Source organism: Lissotriton vulgaris, chromosome 9, assembly GCF_964263255.1.
Source record: "Lissotriton vulgaris chromosome 9, aLisVul1.2, whole genome shotgun sequence".
Classification (NCBI taxonomy): domain Eukaryota; kingdom Metazoa; phylum Chordata; class Amphibia; order Caudata; family Salamandridae; genus Lissotriton; species Lissotriton vulgaris.
The window spans coordinates 99,473,320-99,490,129 of NC_141697.1; the positions used below are offsets into that span (position 1 = coordinate 99,473,320).

General features: G+C 50.3%; 1 protein-coding gene across 3 annotated transcripts in view; it reads left to right on the forward strand.

The window, feature by feature from the left end:
• Nucleotides 1-16,810, forward strand: part of ZFYVE26 (zinc finger FYVE-type containing 26) — a 710,441-nt gene that overhangs the window by 513,195 nt on the left and 180,436 nt on the right. For all 3 annotated transcript variants that reach the window (XM_086937127.1, XM_086937129.1, XM_086937128.1), the window contains one exon: nt 3,324-3,471. In XM_086937127.1, coding sequence (XP_086793253.1) covers nt 3,324-3,471 — 148 coding nt within the window. The remainder of the gene's footprint in view (nt 1-3,323; nt 3,472-16,810) is intronic.

Consider the following 16,810-nt stretch of genomic DNA (forward strand, 5'->3'; position numbering starts at 1 on the left):
CAGGAAATGCTCAGAAATATTTTTAAATGATTTTTTCAGTGATATAGAGTTCTGCTATCTGCTCATACATAATGATTATTTGTTACCGAAGAGCCACAGAATATATTATTGATTAGCTTTCCACTTTATTTAAGTATTTATGACTATCAATGAAGATGCTGCGATACAGAAGGTACGGTTCCACACCTGTAGTCCTGGTACTGCATCATAAAATTCCTAATTGAAGTCATACACTACCCAACTAATTCCCCGGCTGTTTAAAAATTTGGAAAATACAATAATCTACAAAATGTTACCTTCCATCTGTAAAATGGAACTGTGTCTGGGAGGGGACCGCCTGCCTCTGAGGAATTCACCGTCGGAGAGCTCCTCACAGGCAGGTGTTCATTAATGGACTCAAATCATAAGGATTTTTCTCTTTATGCTGCATCTTTAAGCAGCTGCAATTATTCCATTGACTTTTGCTATGCAACTTGAATGAAATGAAAACCGGTAGTTAAACAAAGGTCACCAACCTTGTAACAGTGGCATAAATGTTATAAATAAAGTGATTTAAAAAATCAAATCAAATTCCAACATGCCGGGGTCTCCTATTTTTGGGAAATGCCAGCCATGTTCCATGACACTATTATAGTTATCTTTCCCTAGGGAGCTTGAGTTATCCTTGTGCTGTCTTGGCTTGCTGCTTGTCATTCCTAATTTGTCTTTGTGGTTGCTTGTTCCTCTTCAGTGGCGTGTTTCATGGCTATATTCAGTTGCTTTCCTAGGCCAGGTTTCCTGGCATTTCACTGCGTCTCATGTGGAACTATAGCTCTCGTTTTCTTCTTCCTACTGTTTGTTTGTTACCATATTGGTTCCTGTGACTGCCTTGCTCAGTAACTGCTTATTTTCCTGAGCTAAGGCTGGCACTGACCTCCCCAGCTTATTGACTTCCCCATGCACAATTTGGGTCTTTTGAAAAAGGATTTGTAAGCAAGTTGATTTTCCTAATGTGTTCTACAAGGTTTGCACACTTCTAGCCATAGGTGGTGGTAGGTAGCTGCAATTCTACGAGTCCATGTGCTCGCCTGCTGTCATAGCAGTCTTCCAGGAATAAGGATGAAGGAAACAGCAGTCCTCTAGACCCTCGAACAAGGCCCATAGCACCACTTGTAGAGCAGATGCAATGAGGAGAAATGCTCAGGCAGAGAAGGACAGGGGCTATTTAGGCACCATGATCAGGCAGAAGGAGGTACAGAGACACACCCAACACTACAGGCTTCACTAGCAGCTACAGCAGCCACTTAAGCCCTGCACAGACACACTCTATTTCACACACCTAGCATGTTGTGTTGACATGCAATTTGGGCTGAAAGGCAGTGATGCTTTTGTGGCTGGCAGGGTGATGTTAAAAATAGGGCACTTGTGCTGGATCCTTCCATAAAAAACGTATTCACAGAATCTATGACTCATCCAATCCTCCCTGAAGGCCACACTTTCAATGTCTGTTGTAAAGGGTGGCGAGACGGAGCTAAGACTACATTCATTGTCACTGCGGTAACGTTTTACTGCCATGAATATAACTAACCTACCCACAATGGAAATTACAGTTGGGATAGTTTTCAACCTGTATAAAGATGACCCATTTTGGGAACTTTTTAATGAGTCACAGTGGACACAGGGTTTACTAGCCTAAGTTTGCCTTTTACAACTGGAGGCCTTGGACTTAGCCTAACTGTAGTGGGTGTGTTTTAGTTCTTTTCGTCTTGGCTCATTGATGGACCTTCACCTATTCTGCAGCAAATTCCTCATGTATTGGCATTTCAAATACACCTCCTGAGCAGTTGGTCAGCTTTCCGACTGGAAGCAGGGACTAGGCCACCTGTCAGGCAGTCTTGTTTTGAAGTTCCCCAGGCCACTGATCTATGAAAGTTTCTGTCCAGTCTCTATTCTAAAGTTGCATACAGCAGTTGTGTATTCAAACTGTCACTTATAAGTTTGGTTCTGGGAAGAGCAGCCCAGAACTCAGACTGGTCCAGTTAAAGTCTTTGTCATGAAATATGAGCAGAATGGTGTGGTGGTGCTGGGAGGCTCCAGCCAGGTGCAACCCAAAAGGAAGACACAAAGGCAAGAGCAGCTACCCATATAGCCCTTCTAGATGACATTGGGTCAGGATAGAGCAGGGTGAAATCTCTAGCTTCAATGAGATCCTTTTTCTTTCCTCTCCCTAATGCTGCTCAATCTGACCCACTATAAACAATCTCTACAGTGTTCTGGAGTAAGCCCTGCTAATCACATCTACAGTCTAGGCTCTCACTCCAGCCCATCCGTTTCGGCATCACTTTAAATACAGTAAGCACGGAATGGAACCTAATGTGGCCATAGCCCATGTGTCATATGCTCTCCAAATTTATCCTTTGCACACAGAAGTAAAGTTTCCTTATGCAACATCAATGTCCAACATGAATGAGTGAAAGATTGTTGTATGGGATTGCAGGTCAATTTTAAAAAATGCAGGAGAGGTCAGTCTATCATTCTCCCTAACAGGTGAAAGTAAAAAGGCTTGTCCAACTATTATAATCCTTTCACTGCCATTACAGTCAGTCTTTTATAGCCCGATTGTAGCTTCACTCTGTAAAGAGGATGCACATGCTCGGCACCTCTGATCCACATGGGCTCGACTAAGCCTAAATGTGCATCCACTGCATGCACACATGATTGTGTTGTGGGCAGATGCTAGGGTCAAAAAGCTACAGCTTGTTATGGTGATTTAGACTCCTTGGTGCATATGCTCTCCAGATCCACAAACAGAATATTTCTCTGTCCTACCACCCATTCCATCAGTGCCATTGAGAACATGATTGTACAACAGAAAATAGATATCCTAATCTCAAGCATTAGGAGCACAGCAGTCTTTCTGTAAGAGCAGGTCATAAAATAATAGTGATGCGAAGAGTTTTATAGATAGTACCACAGGCATACGGCCAAAAGAGCAGCTCAACAGGCTCAATGAGAAATGTTAACAGAAAGGTACACTTATCAAAACCATCCATGCAATAACAGAGCCGTAGATTGTATAATGACAGCCTAACTGTTCCTCCTCACAAGAATAGAGTGTATAGTAATTTCGTTAAGGTATATAATCGCTAGGGCTGCCCAACTTGTGCTGTCTCAGATTCTATAATCGCAAGGGGCCAGATGTTATACTCTTGCAATCCTTTTCAAATACTTTATTACAATTCCTCATCAATTTAATTGGGTGATTGGACTAATTTAAAGCACATTTTCAGCAGTATGACTGTACATATGTATTGTGAACTTGAACAGTTTTCTTTCTTAAACAGCTACTACAGCAAAGTGGACTTGTTGAAGATTCTTGTCGCAAACACCTACCCCAGCATACCCTCTCTGGATCAGATTTTGCAGCCAGCAGCTGTAATACGATTGAGGAATCGCCTTTTGGAAGCAGAGTACTATCAGTTGGCGATTGAGGTAATCAACACCAGACAAGTGTTAAGTGGCATACCTGGTGACACTGACAGGCCATATTGCGACTAGAATTCATGGTGTTGTCCTTTTATTTTGCTCCAACACAGCTGTAATGGTAAAATAACTAAATATAGTCAATTGGTGATCACAAATGTAAGTTGGCTCTAAAACGCTAAACACAAATTATAAATATATCCTGTAGTGTGGAAATATTGTGCCCACATATTTTTCAGATTTGCAATCTTGGATTGTGGCAGTGGTTTCAAATGTTGAAGACTCAGATTGTTAGTAAACTGTAACATGACAGTATCTTTGAGGTATCAGCATATGTGTTATCTCCGTGATCAATGTTTTAAATGACAGCCACATCTGAAATCCATTTTAGGTCTCGATTTTACCTTGACAGGTGCGCATTCCACTGCACTAAAACTCTTGGCCCCATGATTCTCACAGTGTAATGTGTTCAGAGACTGTCAATTGAGTGTGGTTGATGTGTTGGTATTGTGCCACAATGTTATACAATGGTGAGGGGCATTTGTGGGAGCTATAATAAAGTAGGGTTCCAAGTAGGTCATCTGGCAGCCGAACAGGTTGCAAGAAGGTTGGCCCTCCTGCTGGTGAATAAATAACATACTTAGGTTTACTTCAGGATATGCAATACTTCAGGATATGCAATCCTTTGTTGTTCCAAGACTCCTACTGCATTGTGAAATTAAAGGAAAAATGAAGAATTTGATGTTGAATTTTTTCTATGGGTTAGTATCTTAAGTACCCTGGTAGTTCTCTAATCGCTGTACTGTGTATAACGTGTTCTCCCTTAATCCTTTCCCTCTATCCAGTAGCGCTGACCACTACAAGAAGTCAGTGCCTTTCTTTATATAAAAGTGCAGTATGTAAAAGAATACTACATAGCCTCTCTACTGCGAGCCTGAGGTGCGTAGGAGATGGGTGATAGTGGATTATGTCTCTGTTGAGAATGATACTGAGATGTGCCCCATGTCATGAAACACCAGGAGTACCAGATTGTTTGTAGGCACTTGGTAGAGTTGAGAGTGAGAGGGTTTGCATGCGAACATTGAAAATCTCTAGAGAAGGAGAAGTGTGTTAGCTAAAGAGGTGGTCCAGTCCCCATTGACAAACCGTGGTCATAGGTTCTAGGGAACGTTTTAGAAATATCAACTGTATTGGTTTGAAAGAGGATTAAGAAAATGTTGGACACGTCTAACCGCAGTGTCTTCACCTAAAGAATATCTCCCAGCTGAATCTAAAAAAATTTGTCAGTAATGCTGCTGCGGATGGCGCCATTGGCTCTGAGGTGACTCGGTTCTACTCCGAAAGTGACAGAGCAGAGGCGCATATTAGGGCCATCCCTGCATGCTGACATCAGTTCCTTTCTGTATGTATCCTTAGGAAGAACCCTACAGCTCCTTCCCAACTTGTCTGCTTTGCGACAAGTTCTTAATGTATGCACTATGCTAGTGACACTATCGGCCCTGAAAACAACAGAAGTGAAGTCCTGCCATGTTTGCAGGAAGGAGATGTCGGTCAGGGACCCACATGACGTGTGCCTTTGGTACACTTTCTCTTGTAATAAGTGTGTCCTCATGCACCTGAGAGTGATACAGGAGAAGGAGGAACATAAAGAAAAGATCAGCGTCTAAAAATATATCCTCTTCCAAGTTGGAGAGTTGTTGGTGATCTCATTCAAGGAGTCTGTCGCATTCCTGCTCCAAGTCTTCCGGTAAGTTGAAGTTGAATACTCTTGATAAGTGCAAGAAGGCCAAATGGGACTCAACCCTGACCTGTCGCTCGAAATCAGATGCAAAGGTACAGAGCATCAGTTGAAAAGTAATAAACCACAAGTTTACACTCCCGTGCAGCCCCACAGTTGGTCCACATGTGTCCTGAAAAACAAACGCTCCTGTTGACCTTGCAATACATAGTAGTCTTTGGGCAAACCATGTTGGAGCTCTTTCAGATGCTTCAGGATTTCTCTTACATGTCTTTGAGCTCCACAGAACCATGTTGGGTTCCGGTTGGACTTCCACATGTGGGCCATCCCGAAGTGCCAGCTGACCCCATGGGATCCATTCCCAAGCCTATTCCTATTTCAGTTTATACTTACTCTCCTGCTCCAGGGTCCACACCAGTTCCTTCTAAGCTGATGCAACTCCAGGACCCAAGTTTGATGCCAGTCTCGGACCCCAAGCCATTATCAGCTCCCTTTGTCCTATGTTGCACTATAAGATCATAAAGACACCGTTGGCCAATTTGCAGCCACACTCTTGTATTTAGCATCTACATCGAAGCGAGGCCTATCACAGGCAGAAACCGTATTTGGATCTAACTCCAGCTCATTTCTCGATATGCGTGAAGTTCCCCATGACTCGGATGTTGACTCAGAGGCAGACAATCTGCTCTCTCTCACTATACTAAAAATAGGCTATAACCTGGATTTCCAAAATGCCAGTAGGCTAGATACATCATGAGAGACCGAGATGCAGCAAAGTATGTCTTGCATGCTCGTTTGTACACCATGCTCTGTTTGGGCATAGGTATTGGCACCAATGTAGCGCTTAGAAGGCATACTTGTGTCTGAGCAACAGGGTTTTCAGTGGATATCCAGGCATCCCTTATAGACATGCCCTTTCTTGTCTGTAGTTTGCGAAGATGGCTGGTTGAGCACTCAACTAGATTTGAAGACTTCGAGCCAAGGCACAATCCCTGGAACTCTTGTCTCCCGCCAGGCCAGTCCACTAACCGTAATTGAAGTTTAAGGGTTAGTCGAGGGGGCTAGCCTCCAAACATCACCTGTTTTCCCCAACCTGGGTAACAGCAGGAAGGAGGGCATGTCCTATCTAAGCAGAGGTTGTGGTGATGGCATAGGCCTTTCCCACCAGCAGGAACAGCTGCTCTCTACCTTGTCCTCCCCGATTGCAGAAGCTGTCAAGCCACTTTAATTTGCCCTCACCGACCGATGCTCAGCCAGTAGGAAACATGATATGACATATTCTCCACAACTGGGGAACCATCACATAAGACACATAGATGGGCCTTAAGAATCAAAGGGGCTCCACCCACATTTAATTTTCTCCCAACAGTTTTTTTCCCCTTCATCAGCACAACTGTCAGTGGACAATTCTGCAATTTTAGTGCAAGAAGATTGCTTTCTGCTTGCCAATAGTGCCATTAAATTGATGCCATCTCCAAGAAAGAGGAGAAAGGTACTGTTCATGCTACTTCCCTTTAACTGACAAATGACGGAGGCCTCAGGTCTATGTCTATGTCCACTAAATGCCTTTCTGTGATATGACAAATTCAAGAGTGGCCTGGAGCCGTCAATGGTGGACGTGTAGCTTGTTAGCTCCGTCCTATGCCCTAGACACGAGCTAATTATCCTGCACTTCCCTGCCTGCAACCCCCCTAATTTCGACGCAGGCTGTCTCCGGAGGCTGACTGAGGGAAGCGGTGCAACGCAGCCCTTCTGAGCCGTCTCCGCTGCTGAGCTCCGGCGGTGAGATCTGGTACGGCCTTCAGGCCACAGCGAAGCCCCGTCCTGGAGTGATCGGCCTGGCCGGCCCACCCACAGCCTCACTCGCGGTCCACTCGGGACCCAGACTCGGATTCCTACTGCTCTCCCTGCCGACCCCGGAGTGCGCTGCGGTGCTCATCCTCGCTGCGGCTCCGCTGGCTTCCACGCACAGCCACTACTGCACGGACAGGCTGCTTTGCTGGACGGCCCCCTCTGGAACTCGGGGGCGCCACCGGACCATCCTCCCGCCCGCCCAGGGGGTCAGCGGGCCTCCAGCGTCCCGCCGCTGCGACGAGGACAGCGGAGCGAGTGGCGCACTCACCCTACCACTAACGCCGTGACCCAGCTGCCTACGCCGCATTGTACTTGAGGATCGGCCAGGCATCAGGAACATTCAGGCGCCATTTTATCTGCACGTAGGGGCCTGGTGAAGGCCCTTGAACCCTGACGGACCCCATTTGTCTGCCCCAGCGACGTCGGAACGACGATCGGGAGCGTCCACGTGACGCAAGGTGTCACATATTGCGAATCCACGGACCACAGGTGCCGGGACCTGGGGGGGGTGGAGCGCCACGAGCTTGGACCTTGTATTCCGGCGCTGCAGCCCTGACCTTTGCCGCGCCTCCGAAAGGCAAAACAGACGCACTTTCCAGTGGCCTGGACCCCATCGCCTCCTCTCCTACGACACCTCTACGGCGCTGGGGTAGCGCCTACATGCGAAGCCTTCGGCGCTGCGCCGACTCAACCCACGCAGACACCTTGGCAAGATAAGCTACGTCGCCCTCACCAGCCCTGGGCCCCGCGCCACGCCTGTCTCTACCTGGTGAGTGGCTGGTCCTCGTATATCCTCTGCCGGACTCTTCGTGGGTCCGCGGCGACCTGCTGTATCCACTGCAGTGCCACCCTGCTAACGAGAACTATGGGCAGGAATAGGGGCAAACCCCAGGACCAGGGCGCCCGGACGGACGTGCAGTCCACGGGCTCTGAGGACCCGCTGGCCTCCTCCAACGTGGACATCATCCCTCCGACCGGTAAAGGGTCGCAAGACGCCAAAATGGATCTGATCTTGAATGAAATACGCGCGACGCGCGAGGCGCTAGAATCGCGCATAGACAGTATGGCGACCGGCCTATCCCTATTAAAGGCCGACCATAACAAGCTGGCAGACCGAGTGGCGGAGCAAAAAATAGCGCTGGACGACCTAATCCCGCAGCAGACGGAACACTCCACGAAATTGGAGAACGTGGAGAAGCAATTAAAGCAGCTGTGGGGTAGAGTGGACGATGCAGAAGGACGTGCCCGCCGCAACAACGTCCGCATCCTAGGCATTCCGGAAAGGAGCGAGGGGAGAGACCCCACGCAATTCGTGGAAGATTGGCTGAAGAAACTGGTGGGCCAAAGAGATCTCACCGCCCTCTACAGTGTGGAGAGGGCCCACAGGATGCCGTCGCGGCCCCCACAACCAGGGGCACCCCCTCGCCCCCTGATCGCTCGTCTCCTCCACTTCAGAGACCGCGAGACCGTCCTGCGGGCGGCCACAGAGGACGCACCGATACGCTTCGAGGACAGGAACATTTCGATCTACCCCGATTTCACGCCCACGGTTCAACGAGCCAGGTCCGACTTTCTTGGGGTGAAGCGCAAGTTGCGGGACAGGAACATGAAATATGCGCTTTTGTTCCCTGCTCGGCTCAAAATCCTGCATAATAACAAGTCGCATTTCTTCGACTCGCCTGAGGAAGCGGCGGAATGGATGGAGGTCACCTTGACACCGCCGGCATCACAGGACCCGTTCACCGACCACCACAGCGACACCCGAGGGGGCTCGCCGGGCCGGCAGGACGTCGCTCACAGCCCCGGACATCACTCGCCCCACGGCGCATCGGCAACGACGCATCCTTCCGAACGCCGGACAACAGGGCATCCGTCTTCCTCCCTACATCAACGTCTAACAGAGGAGGCACTGGCCGCCCACGACGCGGGAGCAACCGGAGACAGACTCACCGTCACCACCGACACCCACACTGAAGTGTCTGGCTCAATCGACAGCTTGCAGCTCTTCCCGAAGATCACGGCCCAGATGGCGGAGGAGTTCTGAACTACGACGCGATTGATCCTCTAAAGGTGGTAACGTATGACTATCCCCCTCCTTTACACAATGTGGGTTGTAGGTGCAGGGGCCCGTTGCACAGTGGGCTGTCGTGCCCACGTAGACAGTTCAGTGCCCATCGACGGAGGCCTACCACCCCCGGTATGCACACAAACTTGACTGAATTGTGCCCACGTTGGGCACCTTGGTTTGGCCCCTGGGTACGTTGGCTCAGGGACCTTTTTGTTCAGGGAACACTTGGCTGCGAGACACTCTCACCTATTAACATTGCAGGACATATGGGGTCGTCCAGTTGGTTCATATTACAGCACCACACAGGTGGAAATGGGACCTCTTAACACTTACCAATTGTGCACCTGGAACGTGCGTGGCATGGGTTCAGTGCATAAACGGCACAGAATTCTGGCACAACTCAACCGAAGGGGGACTCAGATAGCATGCTTGCAAGAGACACATTTGAATGCTGCTGAGGCGGTGAAGTTGCGCAAGAAATGGAGAGGACAACTCTTCGCCACCTCATATTCTGCATTTTCGAGGGGGGCAGCGATTTGGTTACGTGGCTCTCTTCCCTTCCAGCTGCTGGAACAACGGGTTGATCATGAGGGTCGATATGTTTTTGTGCGGGGACTGTTGGACGGGGAGGCGGTTGTCATTGGTTGTGTATACTCACCTAACACAAATCAGTCGGACTTCCTGGTTACTGTCAACGGGGTGCTTGCGGACTGGGCTGATCATAGCTGGATTATCGGGGGTGATTTCAACGCTGTGCTTGATGTCCTGTTAGATAGGTCACACCCTCCCTTGCAGGCTACCGAGAGCAGGAAGCAGGCTGATGCGCTTGCGAGTTGGGCTGAGGGTTGGGACATGGCGGATGTGTGGCGCAGCATGCACCCTATAGAAAGGGAATACACCTTCTACTCCCCTCCCCACCAGCTCCACACCAGAATTGATCATGTCTTCTGCTCCCGTCCCCTCACAGCACTGATTGTCCGGGCCCAACACATGGGGAAGACACTCTCAGATCACAACCCCGTGGAAATCACTTGGCAGTGGGGTAGGCGCCTGGCCCCCATCCCAACCTGGCGACTGTCTCCTGACCTCCTAGAGGACTCGGTCTTCCGATCTGCTCTGTCTGACACTATAGACACCTACTTCTCCACGAATGCACGCACAGCCAGCTCACGGCAGATAGAGTGGGACGCTTTCAAAGTCTGTCTCAGGGGGACTGCTATGACTGTTAAGGTGGGGAGAAAACGGGAGGTGATAGACCAGTTGAGGGAGGTAGAAGGCTCACTAGCGTCCCTAGAGAACGAGGCAGCGGGCACCAATGTTCCATTTACACCACTGCAAGAGGCGCATATTAGACACGCGGAACTACTAGAGGAACTGCGGCTAATAGACTATAGGGAGTACACAAACAGACAGCATACGCAGGCCGACCGTGCCGGTACTCTACTAGCACGCCTCCTACGGGACTCCCCGATCAGCCACCCCATCCTGAGAGTTTTGGACCAATATGACCGCCCGGCTACCACTCAAATAGGGATTAACACGGCGTTTAAGGATTATTACACCGCGCTATATAGCCCCCCGCAACCCTTATCGGAACCCGCACTTGCGGCCTTCCTGGAGGGTCTAACTCTCCCACAACTTACTATCGGCCAGAACAAAGACTTGAAACGTATTATATCTGTGACAGAAATCAGACAAGCAATCAGAGCCCTTCCAAAGGGTAAAGCCCCTGGTACGGACGGCCTGCCAGCGGAATTCTACGCCACCTATATTGACCTCCTGGCCCCACGGTTACACACGATGTATCTGGAAGCCTTACGCACGTCCTCGCTGCCGCAATCATCCATGCAGGCACTGATCACTTCCCTATTGAAACCGTCCAAGGATGGTCTACACATGGCCGATTACAGACCCCTGTCCCTTCTCAATACTGACTCTAAAATATTGAGCAAGGTGCTAGCGACGAGACTCGTGCGATACGTGCCTCAACTGGTCCACCCGGATCAATGTGGGTTTGTAACGGGCCGCAATACGGCCATGAACCTTAGGCGCCTGGCCCAACTCATGCTCGGAGACAACATCGACGCTGATTCCGAAGGATGCATTTCTCTAGACCTGAAACAAGCCTTTGACTCCTTGAGGTGGGACTATATGTTTACCACCCTATTGAGATTCGGGATACCGCCCGAATTCCTAGCATGGGTCAGACTGCTGTACACCATCCCCACGGCCCGGGTGCGCACCTCCAGTCAAATCTCAGGCCCCTTGGCCATAGCCAGGGGCACTAGACAGGGCTGCCCGCTCTCCCCTCTCCTATTCGTCCTTGCCCTCGAACCTTTGCTCTGCAGGCTCAGGTTAATGGCCCCCCGTTATGGCATACGACGGCATGGTGTGGACCATATTGTATCTGCATATGCGGATGATATCATTTTATATCTCCGTGACCTGAGGGGTGACCTGAGCCCGGTTTCCCGGGTTTTCGAGGATTTCAGGGAGATCTCTGGCCTCGCCATCAGCGAATCTAAGTCCTACGGGTTTACGTTTGCAGCCGTAGATGGGTCGACCCCTTTACCTTTCGCCCCCCATATGTTCCAGATGGCGGAAACCACGTTCAGATACCTTGGAATACAGATCTACCGGGAGGCGGGCATGATGATAGATGGCAATTTGGGGAAGGCCATTAGATCACTGAAGTCACAGGTTCAATTTTGGCTGACGTTGCCGCTCTCGATACCCGGTAGAGTGGCAGTTTCCAAGATGGTGATGCTCCCCCGTCTTATCTACTACTTCACCAACCTGCCTTTCCAGATCCCAGCGGTAACGTTTAAGACCCTTGACTCCCTACTTATCGAACTTGTGTGGGGAGGCGGCCGCAGACGCATAGGTCTGGCCAAACTGCAACTCCCCTCCAGCTCCGGAGGCATGGGCTTACCGGACTTCAGAGCTTATAATTACGCGTGCCAGCTACAATGGCTAGCCTACTGGGTGGCAGGCCGCAATCTACATGAGATTAATATGTCGGTGGATGACCATGCTAAAGGGAGAGTGCACATCTTGCTCCTACCTGGCTCGGTTCTACCTAGAAACGCTCTGCCCCTTCTTAAACTGGCGATCACGTATTGGCGGAAGGCGCTGAAATACACGTCCCCCGGGACTCCCTATGCCCCCACGGTCCCACTACTGGGCATCCCACTAGGCTCGGGCACACTCACGACGACCCTTCTGGAGCCCTGGCACGATACAGGTGCAATACACGTAGGTGACCTGTTTGCAGAGGGCCACCTGTTATCCTTCGAGGACTTCAGAACCACTCAGGGCGTCCCCAACAGCTCCTTCCTCCTGTACGCCGGACTCCGACACTATATCGAACGCACGTGGTCGCCTGACGGACGGGAGCCTATTACGAACCCCCTCGTCTCAATGCTCTACCTCATGGGAACGGGCGGCCACCTGACCAGATGGCTCACAGCTAGCATTAAATCAGGTAGGGCGCTTCCACTGGCACCACTGCGGGCGAAGTGGGAAATAGACATTGGGAGGCCATTGCGAGACAAGGAATGGGAGCGCATACTTCAATTCCCTAGGAAAGTAGCTAGGAACCCCAAATACAAGTTCATCCAATTGATGGTACTACATAGAGCTTACCTGACTCCACACCGCCTGCATGTGATGTTCCCTGCAACCAGGAGTAACTGCCCCCGATGCGACGCAGACGACGCGTCGTTGGTACACATGCTATGGCAGTGCCCTAAATTGGGGTATTTCTGGACCACTGTTCATGCCTCGCTTGTGACGACTGGTACCCTCCCCCAACCACCTACGCTGGAGAGTACACTCCTAGGACTGGGACCGCTGACACGCACCAGAACAGTGACGGCGCGCTTCTCGGACCTGGCCCTGTTGCTAGCGAAGCGTGCCATCACGATGAGATGGAAATCGTCTACACCACCTAACCCTGACTTATGGCGGGCAGAAGTAGTGCGCTGGGGTAAGGCAGAGGGCGAGGCATTACAGAGAGAGGAGAGTAGAGGCCTTCGGAAAATCCCGATATCGCTGGAGTGGTTTGACACTTTGGGGGTCTTTGAGGCTGGCACTGACGAGGGGGAAGAAGACACTAGTGATTAACCGCTTAGAATAGTACTACACCATGAGCCACATCCCCATCCACGGTCACTACCCACGGTGCACAGCAATGGGGTTCGGGCGCCCCCCGAACCTGCGATTACATTCTCCCACCCTACCTGTGTGTTACATCAGAACATACGCTGCGCGTCAGAACGTTACTGGGGACCCATATGTCAATTTCTCAAAGAAGTACCTGCCCAGAGAGTGAAGGGAGGGATATTGTTGGGGTGGAGGGAGGGTACGGGGTTGGACGGGGTTTGTTGGACTCTTCTAGTTTATCGACAGCATAAAGAAGAAAATCGAATGTACTATGCTCCTATCTATGCTCTGAGCAAACGCATGCATGTGACACCGTGATTAACATTGCGCTTGTATGTATTAAACTGTATGCTGCCACTGCTCTTGAAACTATGCTAATAAACAGATGTAAAAAAAAAAATGACAAATTCAAGATACATACCATATCCTAGATTCTTTCTGTTTTGACCTCCGGAGCCCTGAAGGTATCCCTGGACTTGTAGGATATGTATTTTCATATACTCATCCGGCAGTCCCACTGTAAATGATCTGCTGTTCACGGTGGGGTTGGAACACTTCTATTTGCTGTGCTGCTGCCGTGCTTCCCTTCGGCCTTATCACTGCCACTCAGATGCACATGAAAGTGATAGCAGTTGTCATTGGTAATACATGTGTTAATGTACCTGGACATCTAGATACTTAGGCGAGCTAGCTGCAGTCAGTCATGGACCACCTATAGACGATTGCTAACCACCTGGCATCTGTGAGGGTTTTCCATCAATAAACTGAAGTCCCAACTGTGCCTCACACAGAGGATTCTGTGTCCTGGACTTGGTGGCTTTCAAGGACTTTCCATCGATGCAGCAAATCTGGGACAGTTTGGATATGATCCCATTATTTCTGGCACCTAAGCTCATGGATCTTCCTCATCCCTATATGCGGGCCCTGCAGTGGAACCTCAGGTATCAGTGAGCCCAGCATCAGGGCTACGCCTCTGACTCCCTCCAGATCTGTCAGAAGATGGCTCAGAATTATCTATGGTGGAAGGCCCAACCTGACCTTCAGCTTGCCGCTATTCATTCTCCACATAGCCTTCATGTTTGTGACAGATGTGTTGCTGCTCAGTGGGCTAGTCACCTGGGAGAGGTGGAACTCAAATGTCTCTGCATCTAACTTTTGGAGCTCAGGCAATCCTTCTGGCCCTGAAAGCCCTCCTGCCATCCTCCAAGTGGAGGCTGGTGCAGTTACTCTTGAACAACATGACTGTCATGAGGTACAGCAACAAGCAAGTTGGTGTAGGCCCTATGCCTGGGGAAGTGGTTGGACTAGCAGAACATCTTTCTGGTATGCCAGAGCAGTGTAGCTGAGCAGATAGTGTCTGGCAGATCATGAGTGGGATCTGAGGTAGCAAGCGGCAGCTGGTTGTACGATGGAAAAACTCAGGGAAATAGATCGCCAGCCTTAACCACACATTTTTTACCTCACATTTGTTTTACAATGTGTATGTTTAGGTCTCGCGACCTATCGATGTGCGCAAGCACATCGAGCGGAGCGAGAATTCAAGTGGCGAAAACATCCTGAAACCAAAGGGCTTTCAGCCCCGCGGTTTTCATGCAGTTCCCGTGTACATGCACGCGCATCGCATGCAAGCCCAGCCTCTCCCGCCCCCATCCGGCATCAGGCTTCTCCTCCCCTAGCAGCACTCCTCCCACACCAGCAACTCCCCCCTCCCACACCAGCACCTCCCCCCTCTCTCTCCACGCAATCACAGCCTCCCCCTCCCACACCAGCACCTTCCCCCTCCCACACCAGCACCTCCCCTCTCTCTCCACGCAATCACAGCCTCCCCCTCCCACACCAGCACCTTCCCCCTCCCACACCAGCACCTCCCCTCTCTCTCCACGCAATCACAGCCTCCCCCTCCCACACCAGCACCTTCCCCCTCCCACACCAGCACCTCCCCTCTCTCTCCACGCAATCACAGCCTCCCCCTCCCACACCAGCACCTCCCCCCTCCCACACCAGCACCTCCCCCCTCCCACACCAGCACCTCCCCTCTCTCTCCACGCAATCACAGCCTCCCCTCCCACACCAGCACCTCCCCTCTCCCACACCAGCACCTCCCCTCTCTCTCCACGCAATCACAGCCTTGCCGCACTGCCGAGCCTGTCCCAACAACACAACCCAGCTCCGTCACATGACTTCTGCTTTGCTCACTTTCGCTCTCCTCAACCCTTCCACTCTTGTTTTCACCTCTAGTCTCCCACCTCTGTCCACATTTTCCCTGCTGTTTCTTCCTGCTCGTCTTCATCTTCCTCCAAAAACAAGCACCCTGCATTCGGAACGGCCCCTTTAAATGCATTTCTCCTCCTCCTCGCTATCGACCGACCATATTTTTTTTAACCCAAAAGCAAAAGACCCGGAGTGCTCACCCCCCTCCCCCACCACCTTTTTTTGTGTAACCTGGAGGCGAAAAAAACTACGAAAAGGGGAAACGGAGAGGGCAGTAGAGAAACAGGGAGCCTGGAGCAGGAGGAAGGAGGCCCGGGGGGCAGTGCCACAAAGGTCCCAGCACAGCAGACATGGCTGCCAACATGTACAGGGTCGGAGGTAAGAGGCGCACGGCAGATACACGAATTCCTGTCTAATTAGCGTGTGCTTTGCAGTAATGTATATTTTTTCCCCGTTCTTGACACAATCTCGCCAACCCGCATCCTTGCAGTTTTTATGCATAATAACCGGGGTTTCTCCTTGCAAGCATATCTGTTTTAATGGGAAAAGGCGCCCTCGGTTCTTTTTCTGCTTGGTGGTGGGTTCGTTTCATGCATTTTACGAGCATTAACCTTTCTGTAAAGTTGAGGGGGAGCATCAATATTCCTCTTGATATTTTGCACAATTGCATGCGATTGGAAGATTATTTTTTAAATATCGGCTTTGCATGGCGATATGCCTCACTTTGGGGGCTTCTGGACACTCCATGTTTTCCCCCTTCAAAAAATAAGAGTTTTACTGCACCCCGCTGACAAGAGGATGTGTTTAGAAACGGAGGCGAGAATGGATCCCGGAAAAATCGATGGACTGTAGGAAGGGGCGAGCGTGTGCTGCCTGTCGTGTTTGGCGCTGGTTTTCAAAGGCTCTCCCACACCAGCCCTCACCCCCTACCCACACCCCCAAAGGCTTTCAGTTTCTTGAGCTTAAATTACATTTCTTGAAAACACTTCGAGACAGATGTGAGAATCCTCACATTCCATTTTGCGTGATGAGTCAAACATTCCACTTGTAGCATGAGTAATTTCTGAGAAACTATTCATAACAAGATACAGCTGCCAGTCACATCAGCCTGGAGAGCCTCCGACCTATGGCATTAAAAGAAATATTTCCATTTCGGCTCTTTGTGACCACCCAGAGAGGCTTTTGCTTAAATGGAAAATCTCTTCCGTGTAAAGGCCCAGTGCTGCGAAGGAATACTCGAGGAAGCAGTCTTACGATGGTGAACTTACTCCACTGTCAGCAGACTGCTTCATGCCTGCCTTCTGATAGAGTCT